The sequence below is a fragment of the Mastacembelus armatus genome, chromosome 21 (assembly GCF_900324485.2).
Source record: "Mastacembelus armatus chromosome 21, fMasArm1.2, whole genome shotgun sequence".
NCBI classification, from domain to species: Eukaryota; Metazoa; Chordata; class Actinopteri; order Synbranchiformes; family Mastacembelidae; genus Mastacembelus; species Mastacembelus armatus.
In genome coordinates, this window is record NC_046653.1 from 10026136 (window position 1) to 10047840 (window position 21705).

The following is a 21705-nucleotide window of genomic DNA, read 5'->3' on the forward strand; positions in this document are numbered from 1 at the left end:
TGGTTTGTTGTCCAGCCACTTTGTCACTGCAATTTCCACAGGTTTCCTCACAATCATTTCACAGGTTCCTCTTCCCTTCTTCTGCAGCTGACGATCATTGGACATTTTTGCCTTACATTCTGCTGGGATCCTGTTTTTCATTAAAGTTCCTGTTGCAGGTATACCTTTTGCCTGCAAGACATCAAGTAATTTGACTGAAGTGAAGTACCTGTTGAAGTACAGATGAGTTCCTTTTGGAATAGACTCAGTCATTCGAAGCACTGCATTTCCTCCAATCCCTAACTTCTCATCTTTTAATATGTTTTTTCCTGCATAGACCTCAAAGTCCAACACCAAGCCACTTGGACTGGCAAGAACAAAGACTTTCAATCCGGTTGGGTTTGGTTTCCCAGGGACAAACTGATGTACAGAACAGCAGCCAGTAAAAGGGATCATTTGTTCATCTACGGACACATTTCAAGGTCTTGGCCGATTCAGATACCCTTGTTGAACTCTTTTCAGCAGAGGCCTAACTTTCCACAGAATGTAATTTTTTATATCCTCCTCAGGCACATCAAGATCATTTGTGACTGAGTGAGCTTCTGAGCTTGAAGAAGCGATCTCTTGACATTGACTCAGCAATGATCGGGACCCTGGTCTTTGCAGACCAATACATTCTCAGTCTTGGATATCCAAGGCAACACATGTACATTGACACGCCAAAGAATGTTTTTATTTCTTCAGGAGTGGTATTGAGGCTGGCATCAGTGACCAGCACCTCTTGCTGGTTTGTAAGTTCAGAGATCTCTTCAAAAACTTTATCAATGTACTGCTCAAAGTACTTCCAGAACATCCAGTCTTTGCGGGTTTGGGCATTGTCATCTTGCATAGTTCTCTGCTCCACAGTAGGAATGAATCTTGCAGAGAAAAATGAATGTTAAAAGAATTAATGCATAAAGCTAATAAAACATTATAAGAAATAGGACAATGGCAACTAAACAAAATTCAAGGCAGAATACCTACATACAAACTACTTTAGCCCTGAAAGTGGATGAAGATTAAAAAAAAAACACAGAATTGCATGACAATACATGGTGCTTAATTGCTACACCTTACATGTTACTCCTAACCCAAAATGGACTACGCTGGGCTTCATTTTCCTCATGACTTTCACCCTTCTCATCATCTTCCTCCTCTGAGCTCTCATCCTCATCCTCTATTTCATTTCTGTCTTCCTGGAATTGTGCAAATTTTAATCCCTGTAGTTATTATGTTTAGTATGCTCCTGTGTTTTTGTACATGTGCACTCACTTGCATGCGGGCCCTGATGTATAAATGGTTAGGAGGAGTACTTGGAGGAGAATACACTTCACTTTATGTTAGCTTACCAACTGAATCGACAAATACTGCTGAAATACAGTTAAATGATTGGGCCCCGGGAAACCCATACAATGACAGTGATCTAGATGTAGAAAGACCCTGACTAATGATGTAACATTTTGTTCCCTTGATTGCTAATGTCTTGTCTTGAATGTGTTGACACTTTGTGTCAAAAGGGGGGAATGTGGGATTTTACGACAGAGCAAATGGTCACTAACTTAAACCAATGTGGGGGGTGAATGTTTGCTTGACCCTTTCATGGTATGTGGTTCTGTCTGTTTTATTGGTTTAGTGTTTTAGGGTAGGAAGTTGTAAATAACTGCCAACAATTTGTTTCTTTGATGGTAAGAAGACTGGAGATAGCACCTGAACAAACAATGTGGGGGTCTGTTCAGGATTAGTTTGACGTATGGTATATAAACTACTCTTGTAACACAGACGGGAGAGGACTTTCTGCAAGGACGTCCTCTCCGGGCCCGTGATTAAACTGAGATGATTCATCACACTTGTGGTTGTTTTCTGAGAATTAGCAACTCTCAAACTTAACGAAATTTCTACCACACTTCCTCATCATCTTCGGAGAGCTCCAGATTTGACCCTCCATCCACAATCCTTAACAAGATTCTTTCTGCTTCTGTCAATCCCCTGTCACCTGAAGTGCCTTGCATTTTATATGAAAACAGATTTAGTAAGTCCCCATGTCCACTACGAAGGACATTGGAAAAAACTGTTGTATTCAGTAAGTTTGTATGACACCAAAACACCTCAAAATATAGCTTAACACTTATGTTTTAAAAAACATCCAATATTCAGCTTTAAAAGCACAACATCTAGATAAATCTGATAACTTACCTGTCTTGTGTCCATAAAACACAGTTGTCAGTATGGCAGCCATTTTAGAAGGACAGATCTTCGGTTTAATTGGATGAAATCCCAACAAATCAGATATCACTGGAAAGCCCAGGATGTCCTCTACTTAGCACAACAGGTTTTATGCTTGCAGACCATTTAGTTTTTTAGATAAAGTTTTGTAAATCATGTCCCCTCCAGAGGACAAAAATACATTGCTCGGTCTCAAGAGGCTAGGAGCCTTGAGGGGCCGCGGAGGAGCAGGAGGCATCTGGTCCGAGGAGGAAGGGGTCGAGCTGGAGCGACTGCTGGTTGAGGGCGGTGACCAGGAGTGGGAGCTTGGGACCCGGTGGGATGTCTCGCCCATGGGCAATAATCATGGTGCCCACGCCCTGCCCAAGGGGTGTGAAGGGTGGCCATCAAATGGCGTCGAAACCTCTCCGCCTTATCTGCGGCGGATTGGAAGTGTGGTCCAAATAAGCCGGCACGGCTAATGGGACCCTCCAACAAATCCTTCCTTGCCATCTCTGGGATGAGAGAAACGTGCAGCCAAATGTTCCGTTGCGCCATCGTCTGCCACATGGCGATGCGGACCGCTCCCACAGCAATGGGGATGTAGAGAGCCAGAATAGCGCTCGCTGTCTTGCTAACCAACAAGCTGACGATCCCTCTCCAGATCACGACAAGCTCCCTATGGTCAGATGTTGTAATCTGGTTGAACCGCAACTAAGAAAGTTGTAATGAAGAACTGACTGTGCTGTGGGAAGAGGTTGTAGAGGCGAATTTTGAAATAAGGAAGGAAAAGTGCAACAAAGCTAGCAGCTGTGTACTCCAAAGCAATAAAAAAGTGCTCACTTATCCAGTGATAGTTGGCTGAAGAGGCAGCACTGGGTCATCCATCCAATGGTTTCTGAAATCTCTTGGGATCACAAACTCCAAACTGAAGAAGGATCTCAAAAACCCTGCACTGGAGGCAGTAAATGCAAGGTTTTGGATGTGCCTTTGAAGCAGTGTTCATTTCGCTGACGAAATATTTTCGTTATAATTTTCGTCGACAGGTTTTCAATGACGAAAACGCGATAACTAAATAAAAATATATTGACATTTTCGTTAACTAATAAAAACAAGATGAAAATGTGAGTGAAGGATGTTTTTAGAAGAGATTCAATCCGACTTCTTGTAAGACACATTGTAAGACAATTTGAAAAGTAACTGATCCACCTGGTGACACGGGATGCACAAGTACACGACATCATCATAGCCTACATTGGGTCTGACTTAAACTATAATGCAAGTTAAAAGCAATGCATATCTAATTTTTGGTCTTTTATGGAAAGGCCATTTTGCATATATTTAATGAAACTTGTTTTTATTTAATTTTAAGAAGAATTTAAATTTTTAGAATATTTTGTGTATTACAATAATTTAACTAAATTACACTTAAATCAAACCCAATATATTTTAGTCGGCTAAATCTACAGTAGATTTAGTCGACTAAAACTAAAACAAAGCAGATGACTAAAATATGACTAAAACTAAAATTGCATTTTAGTCAAAAGACTGACTAAAACTAAATTAAAATCTGCTGTCAAAATTAACACTGCTTTGCTTAATTACAGCACAACATGATTAAAGTTGTAAATAAAGCATTATGGCTCTTTTATAATCTCAGGGCAGAGGTATAAATAAAACTACATCAATGTATCAATAGGTTGGAAGATTGAATTTTTTTGACTCATGTAGTCTGAGGCATGAGGACCTCTTCAGTCATACATTTAATAAATGCAAGACAAAAGTAATGGTTAGATTCTGAAACCAAATCTATCTATGCCCCTGAGTTCCCTACAGAGGGGTCAACAATGAAACATGTTAAATTGCTTTGTGTTATGAGAAAGATCCACATTGCAATAAACACATCTATAAATCACCACCAATCATTGCTTTAAGGCATTTCAATGTATTTCATGCTGTTATGATATTGTGGTGTCGGTGGTGAAGGAAGGAGAAGTGAGGACCCAAGTGCAGGACTCATTTATTCCCTGGATCTCCAGGCTCAGGCACAAAACACAAAATATACTCCACTCCTCGGCGGACGGGCAGGCAGGCAGAAATGGGAAACAATGATCTCTTCACACATGTATTAGCAATGCTCCGGCAGGGAACAAAGGAAGGCAGGGGACGTATATACACAGAACTGAAGACCAATTGAACACAGGTGAATGTAATCAGACTAATCAACATAATGCTACCCAGGATCAATACAGAACAGAAAACAGGAAGTAACCAAAATAAGGGATCAAAACCGGAAACAGATCTCAGGGCCTAACACATGCAGTATGTTTTATGTTGTTTTTACTTGCCTGTAAGGTGAGCTTGAGACTTTGAAAGGCGCCATGAAATAAAATGTATTATTATTATTAATAATAATATTTGATATTACTTGTAATTAGTTACTGGATTGCATTATGACACTTAGTGGCACAGTTGACAAGTGACGTCAGGAATTTAAGTCTCTGTGAGACACCTGCATTTAAGGAGGGACTTTCTTTAACATCTAATCTCACACCTCACCTGTGTGCAACACTAAGACAACTGTACATATACTGACCATGAACATTTCAACCATTTTTAAAAATTGCAACCTGTCTTCTAAACACTGTTTAGAAGTTTGACATTTGTGTTTTTGAAGATTAGCACAAAATGAGCAACACATCTAGTATCATTGTATTTACTTTGTCTGGCTTCAATGAAACAGTCAACTACAGATTCACACTTTTCTCTCTCACTTTATTAAGCTATTGTGTCATTTTAGTAGTAAATGTGTCCATCATTTTAACCATAATGCTGGATGAAAACTTACAAGAACCAATGTACATTTGTTTATGTAACTTGTGCATTAATGAACTTTATGGGACTACAGGTTTTTACCCTAAATTTGCTTCAGATCTTCTGTCTGATATTCAGGTAATATCATATGCAGGATGTCTTTTGCAAACCTATGTTATATATTCCTCTGCAATGGTTGGCTTTTCTATTTTAGCTCTAATGTCTTATGACAGATATGTGGCCATATGTCGACCACTGGAGTATCACTCTGTTATGTCTCTGAGAAGGACTGCAGTGTTAGTCAGTTTGTCCTGGTTTGTACCTTTCTGCTGTATGACTGTGAGCATCAATTTGACACCCACACTGAAATTATGTGGCTCACACATTGAGAAACTCTACTGTGAGAATGGGTCAGTTATTAAACTTGCTTGTAGTTCAACAACAACAAATGATATAGTTAGATTGATACTTATTTGCTTCTATTGTTGCCATGTCCTCTTCATTTTAGGTTCATATGTGCAGCTGGTAAAATCAGCTGTAAAATCCAGAGAGAGCAGGAGAAAGTTTACACAGACATGTGTGCCACATTTATTGAGTTTGATTAATGTCACAACTGCTTTGCTTTTTGATCTCATCTATTCAAGGTATGGATCAGCATCTGTGCCACAGAGTGTAAAGAATTTCATGGCCATAGAATTTCTGTTAATCCCACCTATACTGAACCCTGTTATTTATGGGCTGGTCCTGACTAAAATTAGAGGTAGAATTATATATTTGTGCATAAATGCAGGTCAAAGGTTGAAATTAAGAACAAATGTTTGATTTATGTAACCACATCAAAATTAAAACTCATTAACAATGTTATTGTTGGATTTAACATTTTTGTTAGTGTTATTGCTATGTTTATTGTTATTGTTGACGAAGATGCAGCAATATGCATGGGCATTTAGGGCCTAGGACCCCCCCCCGTGCCCTCGTGCTGCATTCTTAAAAAAAAAAGTATAAGAACACTGAATGAAACATATTTTACTCCAGAGCCAGCTGTGCATATTTAATATAATGTCATATTACATCTATTAAATTTTTACTTTACAATTACCTCTAACAAGAGGCTTTTCTTGAATTTCTGTACCTTTATTCATCAAGTCAGATACATCTGAACCTATTTCTCAATCAAATTATTTTAATATGTTAATGTGAACATTATACAGTATACAAGTGGGATACTGATAATAATAATTCCATGAACACAGGTGCATGGAGTTATTATGTGTTCATGGACCAGCAGACATTGGAAAAATCACTGATGAAAAGACTTTGGTCAGAAATAATTGATGGTGAGCTAATGAATTATCTTTTATTCCAAAAACTGTGTTTTGCGTCATTACTGCACCATGAAAGACTCTAGATCAAATCCTATGCTCTGAATTGTTATTTTGTCTTGTCAAGCATATTTTTGGCCTTAGTGCATGACTTTGCTTTGGTGCAGAACATATTTTGTTTTTATCTCAAGCATATCTCTGTAGATGTGTAACTTTATTTATGAAGTCAAGTTCAGTGTTAAGTGCCAAAGTTACTGTGAAGCACTGATGTAGAAAATAAAGTGTTCCTGAAGTTAGCCTACTGTTGTGGATATTTTGAGAAACACCAAACTCTTGTCACTCCTCTAGGATGAACTCCTCTATGGACTACAGCTTTTAAGTTGGCAATTTTCACTCTGAAATATTTTATATGATTTTTTATTACTATTTTATGCAATATTATTTCATATATCCCATATTGTTTGCTGTAATAACACCAAACTCTTGTCACACGTCAAGGACAACATCCTCTCTTCTGTTACTTTGGCCATTTTCACTCTGCAATATTTTTATTACTTTTTATGTAATATTATACTTGATATCTCACATATTGTTTACTGTAGTAACACCAAACTCTTGTCACACATCAGCGGTGAAATCTTCTACAGACTAGAACTTTAAAATGGCTGCAATATTTTATATGAATTTTTATTCATATGTATTATTATTATTATTATAAAATAAATATTATAAAATATTATTTTATTTTATTATTTTAATTTATTTTATTTTATTTTATATTATATTTCATACCTCCCATATGCCTCCCAAATTATATTAATTAATAGTAATTAATGCAACCACAAGGAGGCACAATCCAGTGTCTTCATGTGCCGTTCCCAAGTCCGGGTAAATGCAGAGGGTTGTGTCAGGAAGGGCATCCGATGTAAAATTTCAGCAAAATCAAACATGCGAATCACAATATTGACTTCCATGCTGGATCGGTCGCGGCCCGGGTTATCAACGACAGCCACTGGTGCTGTTTTATGAAATTGGACTACTGTTGGTCGAAGAAGGAGAGGAGGAATGCATGTTCATAGGCAAAGAGAGAAGAGGAAGGGCAAGAGTGTAGGACTTAGAGTAGGGACTTTGAATGTAGGGTGTTTGTCAGGGAAAACTAGAGAGTTGGCTGATATGATGGAGAGAAAGAAGTTGGATATCTTGTGTAGTCAGGAGACCAGGTGGAAAGGTAGAAAGGCCTATAGATTAGGAGCAGGTTTCAAGCTGTTTTATCATGGTGTGGATGGAAAGAAGAATGGAGGAGGAGTTATCCTGAAGGAGGATTTTGCTAGGAATGTTCTGGAGGTGAAGAGAGTGTCAGGTAGAGTGATGAGTCTGAAGCTGGAAGTTGAAGGTGTGATGTTGAACGTTGTCAGTGGTTATGCCCCAAAGGTAGGATGTGAGTTAGAAGAGAAGGAAAAATTCTGGAGGGAGATGGATGAGGTGATTCAGGGTATCCCTAGTGGTGAGAGAGTGGTGATTGGGGCAGACTTCAATGGACATGTTGGTGAGGGAAACAGAGGTGATGAGGAAGTGATGGGTAAGTTTGGTATGCAGGACAGGAATGCAGAAGGACAGATGGTGGTAGACTTCACAAAGGATGGGAATGGCTGTAGTGAACACATTTTTCCAGAAAATCGAGGAGCATAGGGTGACATATAAGAGTGGAGGCAGGAACACACAAGTTGATTAGATCTTGTGCAGACGTTCCAACCTGACAGATTTCAACCTGAAAGAGATCAGTGACTGCAAAGTAGTGGGTGGGGAGGGTGTAGCCAGACAGCATAGGATGGTGGTGTGTAGGATGACTCTGGTGGTGAGGAAGATGAAGAGGACAAGGGCAGAGCAGAGGACCAAATGGTGGAGTGTTGTGTGGCTTTCAGGGAGGAGCTGAAACAGGCTCTGGGAGGTCAGGAGGTTCTTCCAGATGACTGGACAGCTACAGCTAAAGTGATCAGGGAGACAGGTAGGAGAGTACTTGGTGTGTTATCTGTAAAGAGAAAAGCAGATAAGGAGACTTGGTGGTGGAATGAGGAAGTTCAGCAGTGTGTTAAGAGGAAAAGGTTAGGTGAGAAGAAGTGGGACACTGAGAGGACAAAAGAGAACAGACAGGAGTACAGGGAGATGCAGCATAAGATGAAGGTAGAGGTGGCAAAGGCCAATCAAAGGGCGTATGAGGATTTGTATGATAGGTTGGACACTAAGGAGGGAGAGGTGGATTTGTAAAGGTTGGTGAGGCAGAGAGAGAGATGGGAAGGATGTGCAGAAGGTTAGGGTAATCAAAGACGGATGGAAATGTGTGTGCAGAGTTGGGGAAACAACAGAAAAATAAAGCTGATGAGCCACACAATGAAGATATGGGAAAGAGTAGTGGAGGCTAGGCTGAAGTCAGAAGTGAGCATTTGTGAGCAGCAGTATGGTTTCATGCCAAGAAAGAAAACCACAGATGCAATAATGCTGATGGAGAAGTACAGAGAAGGCCAGAAGGAGTTGCATTGTGTCTTTGTAGATTTGGAAAAAGCGTATGACAGGGTGCTGAGAGAGGAGCTGTGGTTTTGTATGACGAAGTCTGGAGTGGCAGAGAAGTATGTTCGAGTGGTGCAGGACATGTATGAGAGCTGTAAGACAGTGGTGAGGTGTACTGTAGGGGTGACAGAGGAGATCAAGGTGGAGGTGGGTCTGCACCAAGGATCGGCTTTGAGCCCCTTCTTGTTTGCTGTAGTGATGGACAGGCTGACAGATGAGGTCAGACCAAAATCTCTGTGGACCATGATTTTTTCAGATGTCATTGTCATCTGTAGTGAGAGCAGGTGGAGGAAAATCTAGAGAGGTGGAGGTTTGTTCTGGAAAGGAGAGGAATGAAGGTTAGCTGCAGTAAAACAGATTACATGTGTGTAAATGAGAGGATCTCAAGTAGAACAGTGAGGTTACAGGGAGTTGAGGTGAAGAAGGTGGAGGATTTTAAGTATCTAGGGTCAACAGTCCAGAGCAACAGAGAGTGTGGAAAAGAAGTGAAGAGATGTGTGCAAGCAGGTTGGAATGGGTGGAGGAAAGTGTCAGGTGTGATGTGTGACAAAAACGTGTCAGCAAGAATGAAAGGAAAGGTGCACAAGACAGTGGTGAGACCAGCAATGTTGTCTGGTTTAGAGACAGTGGCACTGGGAAAAAGACAGGAGGCAGAGCTGGAGGTAGCAGAGCTGACGATGTTGAGGTTCTCTCTGGAAGTGACGAGGATGGATAGGATCAGGAATGAGTACATCAGAGGGGCAGCTCATGTTAGATGTTTTGGAGAAAAAGCCAGGGAAGCCAGATTGAGATGGTTTGGACATGTTCAGAGGAGGGACAGTGAATACATTGGTAAAAGGATGCTGAGGTTAGAGCTGCCAGAAAGGAGGCCTAGGGGAAGGCCAAAGACGAGATTCTTGGATGTAGTGAAGGAGGACATGAGGGTAGTTGGTGTGGGTGTGAAGGATACAGAGGATAGCGTTAAATGGAGGCAGATGATTCGCTTTGGTGACCCCTGAAGAGAGTAGCCGAAAGGAAAAGAAGAATTAATTAACAGTAATTAATAAAGTAATTAATTTGGATGGAGGAAAGTAATAAAGTAATTATTTATTTTTGGGCATTTGTGTGTGCATGTGTATGTGGTGTGTGTGTGTGTGTGCGCGTTATTTTTTATATTGTGAAATTATAGAGTCTTACGACCATGGACACAAAAGACTTCCTGAATCAGTCTTGGCTTTAGGAAGAATTAGTCTGTGGCTGAATGAACATTCCATTCGCCACAGTTCCTCATGAAGTGGGTGGGCAGGATTGTCCAGTATGGATTTGATTTTGTCCACCATCCTCCTCTCTGCCACAGCCTCCAGACTGTCCAGTTCCAGTCCAGCAACAGATTTTGCCTTCTTGATCAACTTGTTTAGTCTGTTTAGTCTGTTTAGGATGCCTCACCAGCCTTGATGCCACCTCCCCAGCACACAACTGTAAAGAACAGTGCACTTGCTACTACAGACTGATAGAACATCTTCAGTAGCTTGTGGCACACACCAAAGGTACAGAGCCTGCTGAGGAAGAACAGTCTGCTCTGTCCTTTCTGGAAGAATGCATCTGTATTGTTTGACCAGTTTGTTGTTAATGTGGACTCCAAGGTATTTGTAGGAGTCCACAATCTCTACTTCCTCTCCAAGGATGAACTGAACTTTAGACAGTTGTTACACCAATCAACAAAGCTTTTTATCAAGTGTCTGTACTCCAGTGCTGCTCATCACTGGGCCTGTGTATTGTGTTGATGAGGAGTCAGATGGTGAGGGCAGGGGAAGAGGTATTGGAGGTGAGGTATACTTCAATGTTGTATGGCTGCTGATAGAGGAGGTGGCATCAGTGGGTAATGGGGAGGCAGCATTTGCAGAGATGTTGGGTGGAGGGATGTGAAGAGACCCTAAGGCATCAACTAAGGTGGTGGAGGGATGGTGTGTGAGGACACTGGGTCAGAGTAAGAAGCAGAGGTGGTGTCAAATCTATTGAAGAAGAGGTTAAGTTCATTAGCAAATTTTGAGTCTCCTCCTGCTCTTGTCAGAGCACTGTGTGAATTCTTAGAGTTGAAGTCCCCCAGCAGAATGAAGGAGTCCCAAGTTGGAGCACTTTCCAGCACCCTTCCTAGGGAGTCCAAGAAGGTCAGGTACTGCTGTAAGAAAACTACAGTAAGAAACCTATCCCCAACCCAAAGGCGCAGGGAAATGACCCTCTCATTCATTGGGGAAAACTCCAGCACATGGCGGCTGAGCTAGGGAGCTATGAGCAAGCCCACACCCATCTGCCGCCTCACACCACGGGCAGCTTGAGAGTAGAAGAAGGTCCAGCCCCTCTCAAATAGTTGGGTTCCAGAGCCCAGGCTGTGCATGGAGGTAAGCCCATGGATGGCCCATATGGATTCATCCATAAGGGGGTTTTTGAACTGCTCTTAGTCAGACTCGTCACCTAGGACCTGTTTGCATTGGGAGACCCTACTAGGGGCATGTAGCCCCCAACAACATAGCTCCTAGGATCATCCCAGCACTAAAGCCCCTCCACCACAATAAGGTGGCGTTTCAAGGAGGTGGGGATGCTGGTGAAATGAATGAGTCAACCATTTGATCCTAATGACCCTCACCTGTGCTCACTTCTATTGTTCACCTAACAACCCTATTCAGGCCAGGTGTGAATTGAAACCAACTCAGGAGTGTGGGTCTAACAACTCTCGCCACACTTGCATAGTTCACCCAATGAGCCCTACACTCCTAGGGCTGGAGTGAAACCTGTGATGGACTGGTGACCTGTCCAGGGTGTACCCCTGCCTTCCACCCAAAAGAGAGCTGGGATAGGCTCCAGCAGATCCCCGTGACCCTTGTGTGGGTATAGAAAATGGATGGATGGATGGGTGGAATGAAGCTAACCTCAAGGATAAATTTGAGATTCCATACCAGCTTCCCTTTAGACTAATGAAGCTGCATTGATGAGTAGTGGAACGTTTCGATCTAAAAAGTAGAAGTCCAGTTGCCATGATTCGACCTCTAGTTAACTTCACCTGGACAACTGATAATCTCCACGGACATACATTAAATGTTGTTTTACATCGTACACAGATGGCTAAGTAGACAGTAATTTCTTAGAAATCGCACGAGGGAAATGGCAGCAGAGATCCTGATGATTCATGCTATGCAAGTGTGTGGTGGTGGGGGGGTTTGTGGGTGTGTGTGTGTGTGTACATAAACACATCTTATATGTATATATCATTTCAGTTTCCAGGGAAGACTTCTGCTCATTATGTGGAAACAAGAACCTACCTCAAAAGATTGGGTGAGTAATGACGTAATGCTTTCCTCTGTGCAAACGGGATTGACGCTGATGACAGCAGAATCTGCGGTGCTGCAGAGGTGATTTTGCAAATGCTGAAAACTACAGAGAAACAGTCATTGATCCGATCTGCTTCGGCTGCTTCATGAGATCTATTATGACCCCTTACATCCGGGGGTGTTAGGGGGTATTAACAATCTGCGTACAGCAATCCCCAGCTGTGAAGCTGCCAATACCCACCGTTTAACATTTTTTATTTGGTCAGGACGCTTACACCTTGCATGCATTAGCTAGGAAAAACTTCCTAAGGCGGAGGGTGTTGTAGCCGGTATATACAAAGAGTTTCAGGCTGATTTGGTGGACATGAGTGAATATGCTACAGAGAACAATAACATGCGGTACCTTGTAACATGTATTGATGGGTGAGATGTCTTACATGTCTCGCTGTGACAAAAGCATTTAAGGATATTCTGTATGAGGGGCGTGTGCCTCTGAAAGTACAGACGAATAAAGGCAGCGAGTTTTATAGTAAGTAGTTCAAACAGCTGATGAAAGAGTATAAAATCACAGATTTCTCTACACTAAAGTAGTAAGTATAGTGGAGCGGTTCAACCGGACATTAAAGACCCGAATGTGGAGTGTGAGGACCCAAGCAGGCCGAGCAAAGAGGACACAGGTATAGTTTCAAATAGAGGACTTTTATTTACCCAAAAATATGAACTTACAAAACTAAATACTTGTGGGCCCATAAAAGAGGTCAAAACAACAAAACTCAACTCAAGATAATTTAACTCAAGATTAAATGCAGCTGCGCGGACCTCCCAACTGAACACAAGGAGGCACATATATAATGGCTGATCAAACCATTTAAGACACATAAGGCGTAACTGAAAACAAACTTACAAACAACTGCTAAAGAACAAAATATAACAACAAATCTTATACATACAAATAATTAAATTAGAATATCAAAAGAATATCAAAGCACTTTGGTGTGTTTAGAAAGGCCTACCAGCAGACGTTCACCCATGAGTATTTCACCATAACAGATCGGGCAGTAGCCTACAGGTTGTGTACAGGCTGAGTGATATAGCTGGCGAGGCAGAACGGACATTTTACCAGCAAGAGCTCCAGCCTGTCATAAGAGCCTGTGATAAAAACGCGACTTTTAAAATAGAGAAAATACTGGCCAAACATAGAAACAAGGTGTTAGTGAAGTGGCAAGAATGGCCCGACAAATTTAACACTTGGGTGCTTGCAAAAGATGTTTTGAATAGGCTACATAAGAGAGGTTACACCGCACCACTTGGTCACATAGTTGCTAAACACGGTGGATGCTGACAAAAGAGGCACCCCCACTATTATATGCATTGTTAAAAAAAAAAAAAAACGATAGCCTGATACCGTGGGATCTTGGAGACGGGGAAAATACCTTTTGAAGCTAAAAGAGAGATGACCTCCATGCCATCATATGGTTAGTTGGTTATCACTTACGTTATCACTTAAGTTTCACATAAGTGATGAAAAAAACCGTTTTTGAAGATGGACAAGAAGGGCACTGGCTTTTACGTCACGTTGCCTAGCAACGCATCATCATACTTATATCCCAATAATAAAATATGGAATCAGTGAACTACAGTACCCTACTACTTGGGTCAGTTTTTTCCAAGATGATGCGGACATATCCATACGTGATCCTAAGAGTCCCTGTGATGGACTGGTGACCTGTCCAGGGTGTACCCCTGCCTTTCAGCCCAGAGAGAGCTGGGATAGGCTCCAGCAGATCCCCCAGTCTGAGCCATCACAGACACAGGTCCCTTTGGATTTCTTCATCTTCAGCAGTGGGGATGAGTATATTGACCTGAAAGATTCACATCTGTATGTGCGTGTGAGAATCATAAATGCTGATGGAAGCAACATAGCATACGGAGCAGATGTAGGGTTGATAAATTACCCCGGCTGCGCCTTGTTTTCACAGGTGGATGTGATGCTTGGGGACAGACTAATTACCCAGGCTTCTAAGACGTATCCCTATCGTGGGATTATAGAGTGTCTGATCAACTATGGGCAAGACACACTGGATACGCAGTTCAACACTGCGTTGTTTGGTAAGGATATGCCTAGTCACATGAATAACACAGCAGTGGATGGAGACAACAAGGGGCTGGTGACCAGAGGGAAATACACAGAGAACAGCAAGCTCGTGAAATTATTTGCACCTATACACGCTGATTTGTTTTTTCAGGAGAAATTTCTACTTAATGGAATTGACATTTCTATGAAATTCATACGGTCAAAAGATTAACTCTGTCTAGTAGGCCAGTATTCGTGGGAGTATTACCAGTTGATGAAAACAGCAGCCACTAACCGTGAATGGGAAACAGAAACCCACGTCATCTGGGCGTCATCTTAAAGACAGACCATTGGCGGAGGAGTTCGGACCTTGTTCTGTTTTAATCTGGAACCACAGCATGAACACCATTGAATTGACTTGTACTGTCAGAAGGATAACTAGTAAGGACACTGATTTTGTGGGGGTGTCTGTGGCCAGTCTCAATATATATAGCCACGTTGATTGTAAACACTGATCCATCGTACCTACCTGGCCAGCACTGGCTGGCAATATATTTTACAGGTGATCGGTTTTTTGACAGCTATGGACATTCACCAGACAGTTTTCACCCTCATATAAGTATGTTTCGAAAAAAAGGCCGCCAGGGTGCTTTATTCCAACAGTCAGGTACAGTCCAACCTACATACGGTCAAAAGATTAATTCTGTCTAGTAGGCCAGTATTCGTGGGAGTATTACCAGCTGATTCAGCCTACATACCTGAGTGGTACATCAGCATCTTTCCTCTCTTCTACTAACGATTACCTTGGAAAAGACGACCAGCACAGAACTTAACCACAGGGATTAAATACGGGGCCAACCGGACATGACATGACACGCATATGTAATATGCACATGTTACTGCGCAATCAATAGCAACTAGTGCCGCCTAGGACTAGGAGGAGAATGTGATGTCGTTTTATTGATGTAGTATAGTTATTAAAACATAGATTGTGTGATGTTTAAGTGCAATGCCTGTTGTTACAGTGGTCAACCACTAGAGGGTGTTGATTGTCATCCTCTCTTACATTTAAAGGACTATGAGATAGATTGGACTTATTACAGTTAAGACATTATGGTTTAATCCACAGTTGTTTTTTTTATGATTTGTGAGTAAATGTTAAGTGAGACTAAGTTTTTTGAAGGTGAGTACTGGGGACAAATACTGTTTTGGGATGGTTTGTGCTTCCTGTTTAAGTAGTACTAGATGTAGTATAGTTATTAAAACATAGGTTGTGTGATGTTTAAGTGCAATGCCTGTCGTTACAGTGGTCAACCACTAGAGGGTATTGATAGTCTATGATTTAGAATTATCCTGGATAAAGAAGAAGAAACACAGACCCAAGATGGGGGTTGCACCCTATCCATATTAGACACAGTTAAGACGATCCTGTATTAACTGCAGTTGACCAGTAAAGTTCTACAAACTGAGACCTGGCCATCTAAGTCTTTTTGGGGTTATGATACCACAATTGATTAATCATTTTATGATTTCCATATGTTCATATATACAGGCACACTCATTTTTGATGCCCCTTCTTGCGCCCATACCAGTTAGGCAATTCATATACTACTATCATGGTGCTAAATTCCCACAGAGATGGAGTTGATCAACATTGACCCTCCTCCAGATGCACCAGTTGAAGAGGAGATTGAGGCTAATGTAGATGAAAAGATTGACGAGCACCCCTGGCCATATTTAAAAGATTACTTTACTGGTAAGTTAAAAAAAGTTGTAAGTTAAAACACTAACAACGTATTATGCAATGTAATCGGTGTTTACATAAAAAGACTGAACTCTCTGCTTACAATAACTCTGCATCAGACCTACTCAAGCATGTGGAGATAAGTTGAATTACAGTGGGTAATTGCAGCCATTTGCCAAAATCAAAAAAGTTCATTTTATTTCTCATTAATGTACACTCAGCACTCCATCTTGACAGTAAAAACCAGAAATCTAGAAATTTTTGCAAATTTATTAAAAAAGAAAAAGTGAAATATCACATGGTCATAAGTATTCAGACCCTGTGCTCAGTATTGAGTAGAAGCACCTTTTGAGCTAGTACAGCCATGAGTCGTCTTGGGAATGATACAACAAGTTTTTCACACCTGGATTTAGGGATCCTCTGCCATTCTTCCTTGTAGATCCTCTCCAGTTCTGTCAGGTTGGATGGTGAACGTTGGTGGACAGCCATTTTCAGGTCTCTCCAGAGATGCTCAATTGGGTTTAGGTCAGGGCTCTGGCTGGGCCAGTCAAGAACGGTCACAGAGTTGTTCCGAAGCCACTCCTTTGTTATTTTAGCTGTGTGCTTAGGGTCATTGTCCTGTTGAAAGGTGAACCTTCGGCCCAGTCTAAGGTCCTGAGCACTCTGGAAGAGGTTTTCTTCCAGGATATCTCTGTACTTGGCCGCATTCATCTTTCCTTCAATTGCAACCAGTCGTCCTGTCCCTGCAGCTGAAAAACACCCCCACAACATGATGCTCCCACCACCATGTTTCACTGTAGGGATTGTATTGGGCAGGTGATGAGCAGTGCCTGGTTTTCTCCACACATACCGCTTAGAATTAATGCCAAAAAGTTCAGTTCTTGGTCTCATCAGACCAGAGAATCTTATTTCTCATAGTCTGGGAGTCCTTCATGTGTTTTTTGGCAAACTCTATGCAGGCTTTCATGTGTCTTGCACTGAGGAGAGGCTTCCGTCGGGCCCCTCTGCCATAAAGCCCCGACTGATGGAGGGCTGCAGTGATAGCTGACTTTGTGGAACTTTCTCCCATCTCCCTACTGCATCTCTGGTGCTCAGCCACAGTGATCTTTGGGTTCTTCTTTACCTCTCTCACCAAGGCTCTTCTCCCACGATTGCTCAGTTTGGCTGGACGGCCAGGTCTAGGAAGAGTTCTGGTCGTCCCAAACTTTTTCCATTTGAGGATTATGGAGGCCACTGTGCTCTTAGGAACCTTGAGTGCTGCAGAAATTCTTTTGTAACCTTGGCCAGATCTGTGCCTTGCCACAGTTCTGTCTCTGAGCTCCTTGGACAGTTTTCCTTCGACCTCATGATTCTCATTTGCTCTGACATGCACTGTGAGCTGTAAGGTCTTATATAGACAGGTGTGTGCCTTTCCTAATCAAGTCCAATAAGTTTAATTAAACACAGCTGGACTCCAATGAAGGAGCAGAACCATCTCAAGGAGGATCAGAAGAAATGGACAGCATGTGAAGGGGTCTGAATACTTATGACCATGTGATATTTCAGATTTTCTTTTTTAATAAATTTGCAAAAATTTCTACATTTCTGTTTTTTTCTGTCAAGATGGGGTGCTGAGTGTACATTAGAGAAATAAAATGAACTTTTTTGATTTTGGCAAATGGCTGCAATGACACAAAGAGTAAAAAATTTAAAGGGGTCTGAATACTTTCCGTACCCACTGTATTTGTACTGTGCCATATAATGTAGCATGACGGCCTGCAGTTAATAAGTTCTCAGAACTAAATACATTTGCCTTGCTGTAAATGACTGAAGCTGTTTGAGTCAAATGCAGTGATTTATTTTAGACAAAGAACATTTTACTTTTTATTTTATTTTATTTTTTTATTATGCCATGCATCAGTACAGATCACGCACATACATGATCGCACGCGCGATTCATTTGCAGTCGGGATGCGAGGCGTGAACACTTCCTGCTGTGACTGCAACTGGGAGGGAGGGACTGCTACGAGAGGACTGGGCCGCCTGTGAAGGCTTTGGGACGGGGGAGGGGCTTGCGGCTGCAGCTGATTTGCAGTCTTATGGCGGCAAATTGAGAAGTGTAAGAATGGTGCAGTACAAACACATCAGAGTCTCCAAAAGTCTCAAGTAACACCAGAAAAAGTCGCCAGATTTGTCGCTAGTCGCTTTTTAAAAAAAGTGTCGCTAGAGGGGTTTGAATACTCGCTAAATATAGCGACAAAGTCGCTAAGTTGGCAACACTGTTTTCATGTGTAACTTGCCTCTAGCTCTGTTTACACTGTAGCGTCGTAATATTTACCGCCTGGGATGCACAGACTTGATTGGCTGAGTGGTATCACGTGGGATGGCTCAAACCGCATGCAATTGCTCTGTGCGTTTCCACTACTGTAAAGTCTAAAAAAGCTGCTCCGGTGGAAATAGAAGCGCCCCGTTAGGTTTTAAATCACAATCTTCTGTTTTGGCTGTACGTCCGGGTCCGTATGGGGCGGCTTCTGGGTCCGCACCCGGACCGCGGTCCGCCTGTTGGTGACCTCTGGTATAGACCATATTACTATACTGGTGCTCTGAGCCTCTATGCCTTGTCTGATCAACTGGATCAACCATCGGGATGCTGCCATCAATTGATGTTCTGGTCTACCGTTTGCATGGAATTCCACTTGTGTCCTGTTTAAATCTGGGAATTTGAGGGTCAGAGAGTCTCTTAGTTCAAACACAAACTGGTTCTGTTTGTGGTTCTGTTTCACTATATGAAAGAAGGTCAAAGAACTCTAAATGTCACATGAACTGTATGGCAACAATTGTAGGGGGAAAAAAACTGCCCAACACTACTGCCAATCTACATTACAGCATATTTATTTTTTTAACTGAAATTCTTGTTTGAGCAGCAGTTGGTTTTTAAAGTTACTGGACTTCACCCTCAACAAGTCAACTTGATTTGATTTGACTCAAACGTGCAAATGGACATGGGTTAGCGCCACATTTAGTGGAAAAACTACAGTAGTTTCCAGTTCAGCATTATTTATTATTTCTTTTTTACTCAGTAATGGATGTGATTTGAAATGTACCGAAGTACAATAATTAAAAATATATATACTTACACAGTACACAGTAAACTTGCAAAGAGGTGGTTGAAACTCACCAAACCCACCAAAAGTCAGACCAGGCAAGGAAGGCACTGAATGGAGAAATATCCAGAAGACCAACAATAAACTTGCCCATTGCCATTGCCATTAATTGCCCATACGAAGCCTGCTGGCTCTCCTAATGATCCATGCCCCCCTCACCTTTTCAAGGAGGTTCTCCAAAGTTTGGCTCTCATCTCTCATAATGTGCTTGCCATTATTAATTGCAGCTTACTAAATGAGGTGGTTCCAGTAAGTTAGTAAGTTTTAAACATGCTGTGGTAAAACCATTGGTGAAGAAAGCTGGCCTAGACCAGTCAGTACTTTCAAATTATAGGCCAATTTCCAAGCTTCCCCTATTCTCAAAAATTTTGGAGAAAATTGTGTACACTCAGTTAAATTCTTTTTTAGATGAGCATTGGATTTCTGAGGTTTTCCAGTCTGGGTTTAAACCCCATCACAGTACTGAGTCTGCACTTTTGAAGGTTCTCAATGATCTTTTGTTAGCCATTGACTCTGGCCACACTGTCGCCCTGGTGCTGTTGGACCTAACAGCTGCCTTTGACACAGTGGACCATAATATCCTCCTGTCCAGTCTAGAGAAGTGGGTAGGCATTCAGGGTCGGGCCTTAGAGTGGTTTAGATCGTACTTGACTAAGAGAAGCTTTTCTGTTCAAGTCAGAGACACTATATCCTCTTCAGCACCACTGAGGTGGACTGCCTCAAGGATCAGTCCTTGGGCCTCTTCTTTTTTCTTTTTATCTGCTCCCCTTTGTATCAAAGTTTAGGAATTATACAATAATTATTGTTCGCACCGAGTGACATTGCTACCGAGGCCCCTATTGTCCAGGACATCTTAACCCAATCTTAAAGGTCTGTGGTCACAAACCTGGGAGTAAAAATGGATTGCAATTTTAAATTTGATGCACAGGTCAGTTCAGTGGTGAAGACTAGCTTCTTCAAACTGAGGCAAATAGCCAAAATTAAACCTATTTTATCTTGGAAGGACTTTGAAATTTTAATCCATGCTTTTATTACTACTCGTTTGGACTATTGCAATTAACTCTATGCTGCACTTAGTCAGACATCTATTGCTCGGCTGTAATTAGTTCAAAATGCTGCGGCCTGTCTCTTAACTGGTACACATAAATGTGACCGGATCTACCCAATCTTTACATTGGCTTCCGGTGCGCTTTTTAAACTTTAAAGTTTTTAAACTTCTTTTATTGGTTTTTAAATGCCTCCACAGTCTCGCCCCACAGTACCTGTCTGACCTGTGCCGGCATTATTCTCCTTCAAGTTCAGGTCAGCCGATTAGTCTCTCCTTGTTATCCCAAAGACTTGGAGAAGACTTAGGAGAGACCGCTCTTTTCAGTTGCTGCCCCTAAACTTTGGAATGAGTTGCCATTCATTTTAGACAGATTGAGTCACTTCATGTTTTTAAATCTCTTAAAACTCATCTCTTCTCTTTGGCATTTAACTCAGCTTGAGATGTTGGCTTTTATTTTATTTTTTATTTATTTATTTGTAAATCAGTTTTACTCTATTTTATTTCATTCAGATTTTACCATTTGTTCTTCCATCTTTTTGTGTTTGTGTCTATCCATAGGAACACTTTTAGCTGTACACTCCACAGAGCTGGCCTTTATGGAAGAGTGGCCAGAAGAAAGCCATTTTTGATTTTGCCAAAATGCACATGGGAGACTCCCCAAACGTCTGGAAGAAGGTACTGTGGTCAGATGAGACTAAAATTTAACTTTTTGGCCATCAAAGAAAACACTATTTCTGGTGTGAACCCAACACCTTAGAACACCATAGCCGCAGTGAAGCATGGTGGTATGATGCTATGGTGATGTTTTTCATCAGCAGGAAGCAGGTCAGAATTGACAAAATGTAGGATGCTGCTACATACAGTTCTTGAAGAAAGCCTGTTTCAATCTGCTCGAGAGCTGATCCTGGGGAGGAGGTTCACCGTCCAGTAGGACAATTCCTCTAAACACACTACTAAAGCAACACTCAATCGGTTTAAGGAGAAACATTTTAATGTGTCGGGATGGCCCAGTCAAAGCCCAAACATCAGTCCAATAGAGAATCTGTGGTCTGATATAAAGACCTGCTGTACAGCTAGATAGATGTGTTAAGTTCATAGAGACATACCCAAGGACACCTGCAGCTGTAATTGCAATAAAAGATGTAACAGTAACAGACCATCTGTGAATAGTTAAGCAAAACCAAGTTTTCTGTTTTTTATGCTTTATTTATTTGCTTCACAATAAAACATATTTTGCTTCTCAAAAGTTATAGTCAGATTTAGAGGCAGTGAATACTGAATGATGCAAGATGGCGCCGCAGATGGCCACCTCGGTCTGGAACTCTCCAGTTGTTTTTTTTTTTTTGCTACTTTGTCCTGCACTTTGTTTCTCTAATAAGTTTCACTTGAGACAAACTGCTAAACATTCGGTAGCACTCCCAGGACACTTTTCCTCCAATTTTTGTATATTCAGACGTTTTGTGGAGCACT

The 21705-nt window shown here is 41.6% G+C and overlaps 1 protein-coding gene across 1 annotated transcript; it reads left to right on the forward strand.

Annotated features, from left to right (window-relative positions):
* Window positions 1-4908: 4908 nt before the first annotated feature.
* On the forward strand, window positions 4909-20805 carry LOC113122967 (olfactory receptor 2G3-like). Its single transcript, XM_026294672.1, has 6 exons — window positions 4909-5831; window positions 10972-11068; window positions 14206-14335; window positions 15937-16056; window positions 19692-19792; window positions 20794-20805. Exons 1-6 carry the CDS (start codon window positions 4909-4911, stop codon window positions 20803-20805), a joined length of 1383 nt encoding a protein of 460 aa, XP_026150457.1.
* Window positions 20806-21705: the final 900 nt, after the last annotated feature.

What these genes read in the sequence shown, in the direction of transcription:
- LOC113122967 (XM_026294672.1), top strand. Translation starts at nt 4,909, where the DNA reads ATGAGCAACACATCTAGTATCATTGTATTTACTTTGTCTGGCTTCAAT. An exon ending in TTCCTAGGGAGTCCAAGAAG is followed by an intron (nt 11,069 to 14,205) that starts GTCAGGTACTGC and finishes TTGTTTTCACAG; the next exon opens with GTGGATGTGATGCTTGGGGA. An exon ending in TTTAAAAGATTACTTTACTG is followed by an intron (nt 16,057 to 19,691) that starts GTAAGTTAAAAA and finishes ATCTTTTGTTAG; the next exon opens with CCATTGACTCTGGCCACACT.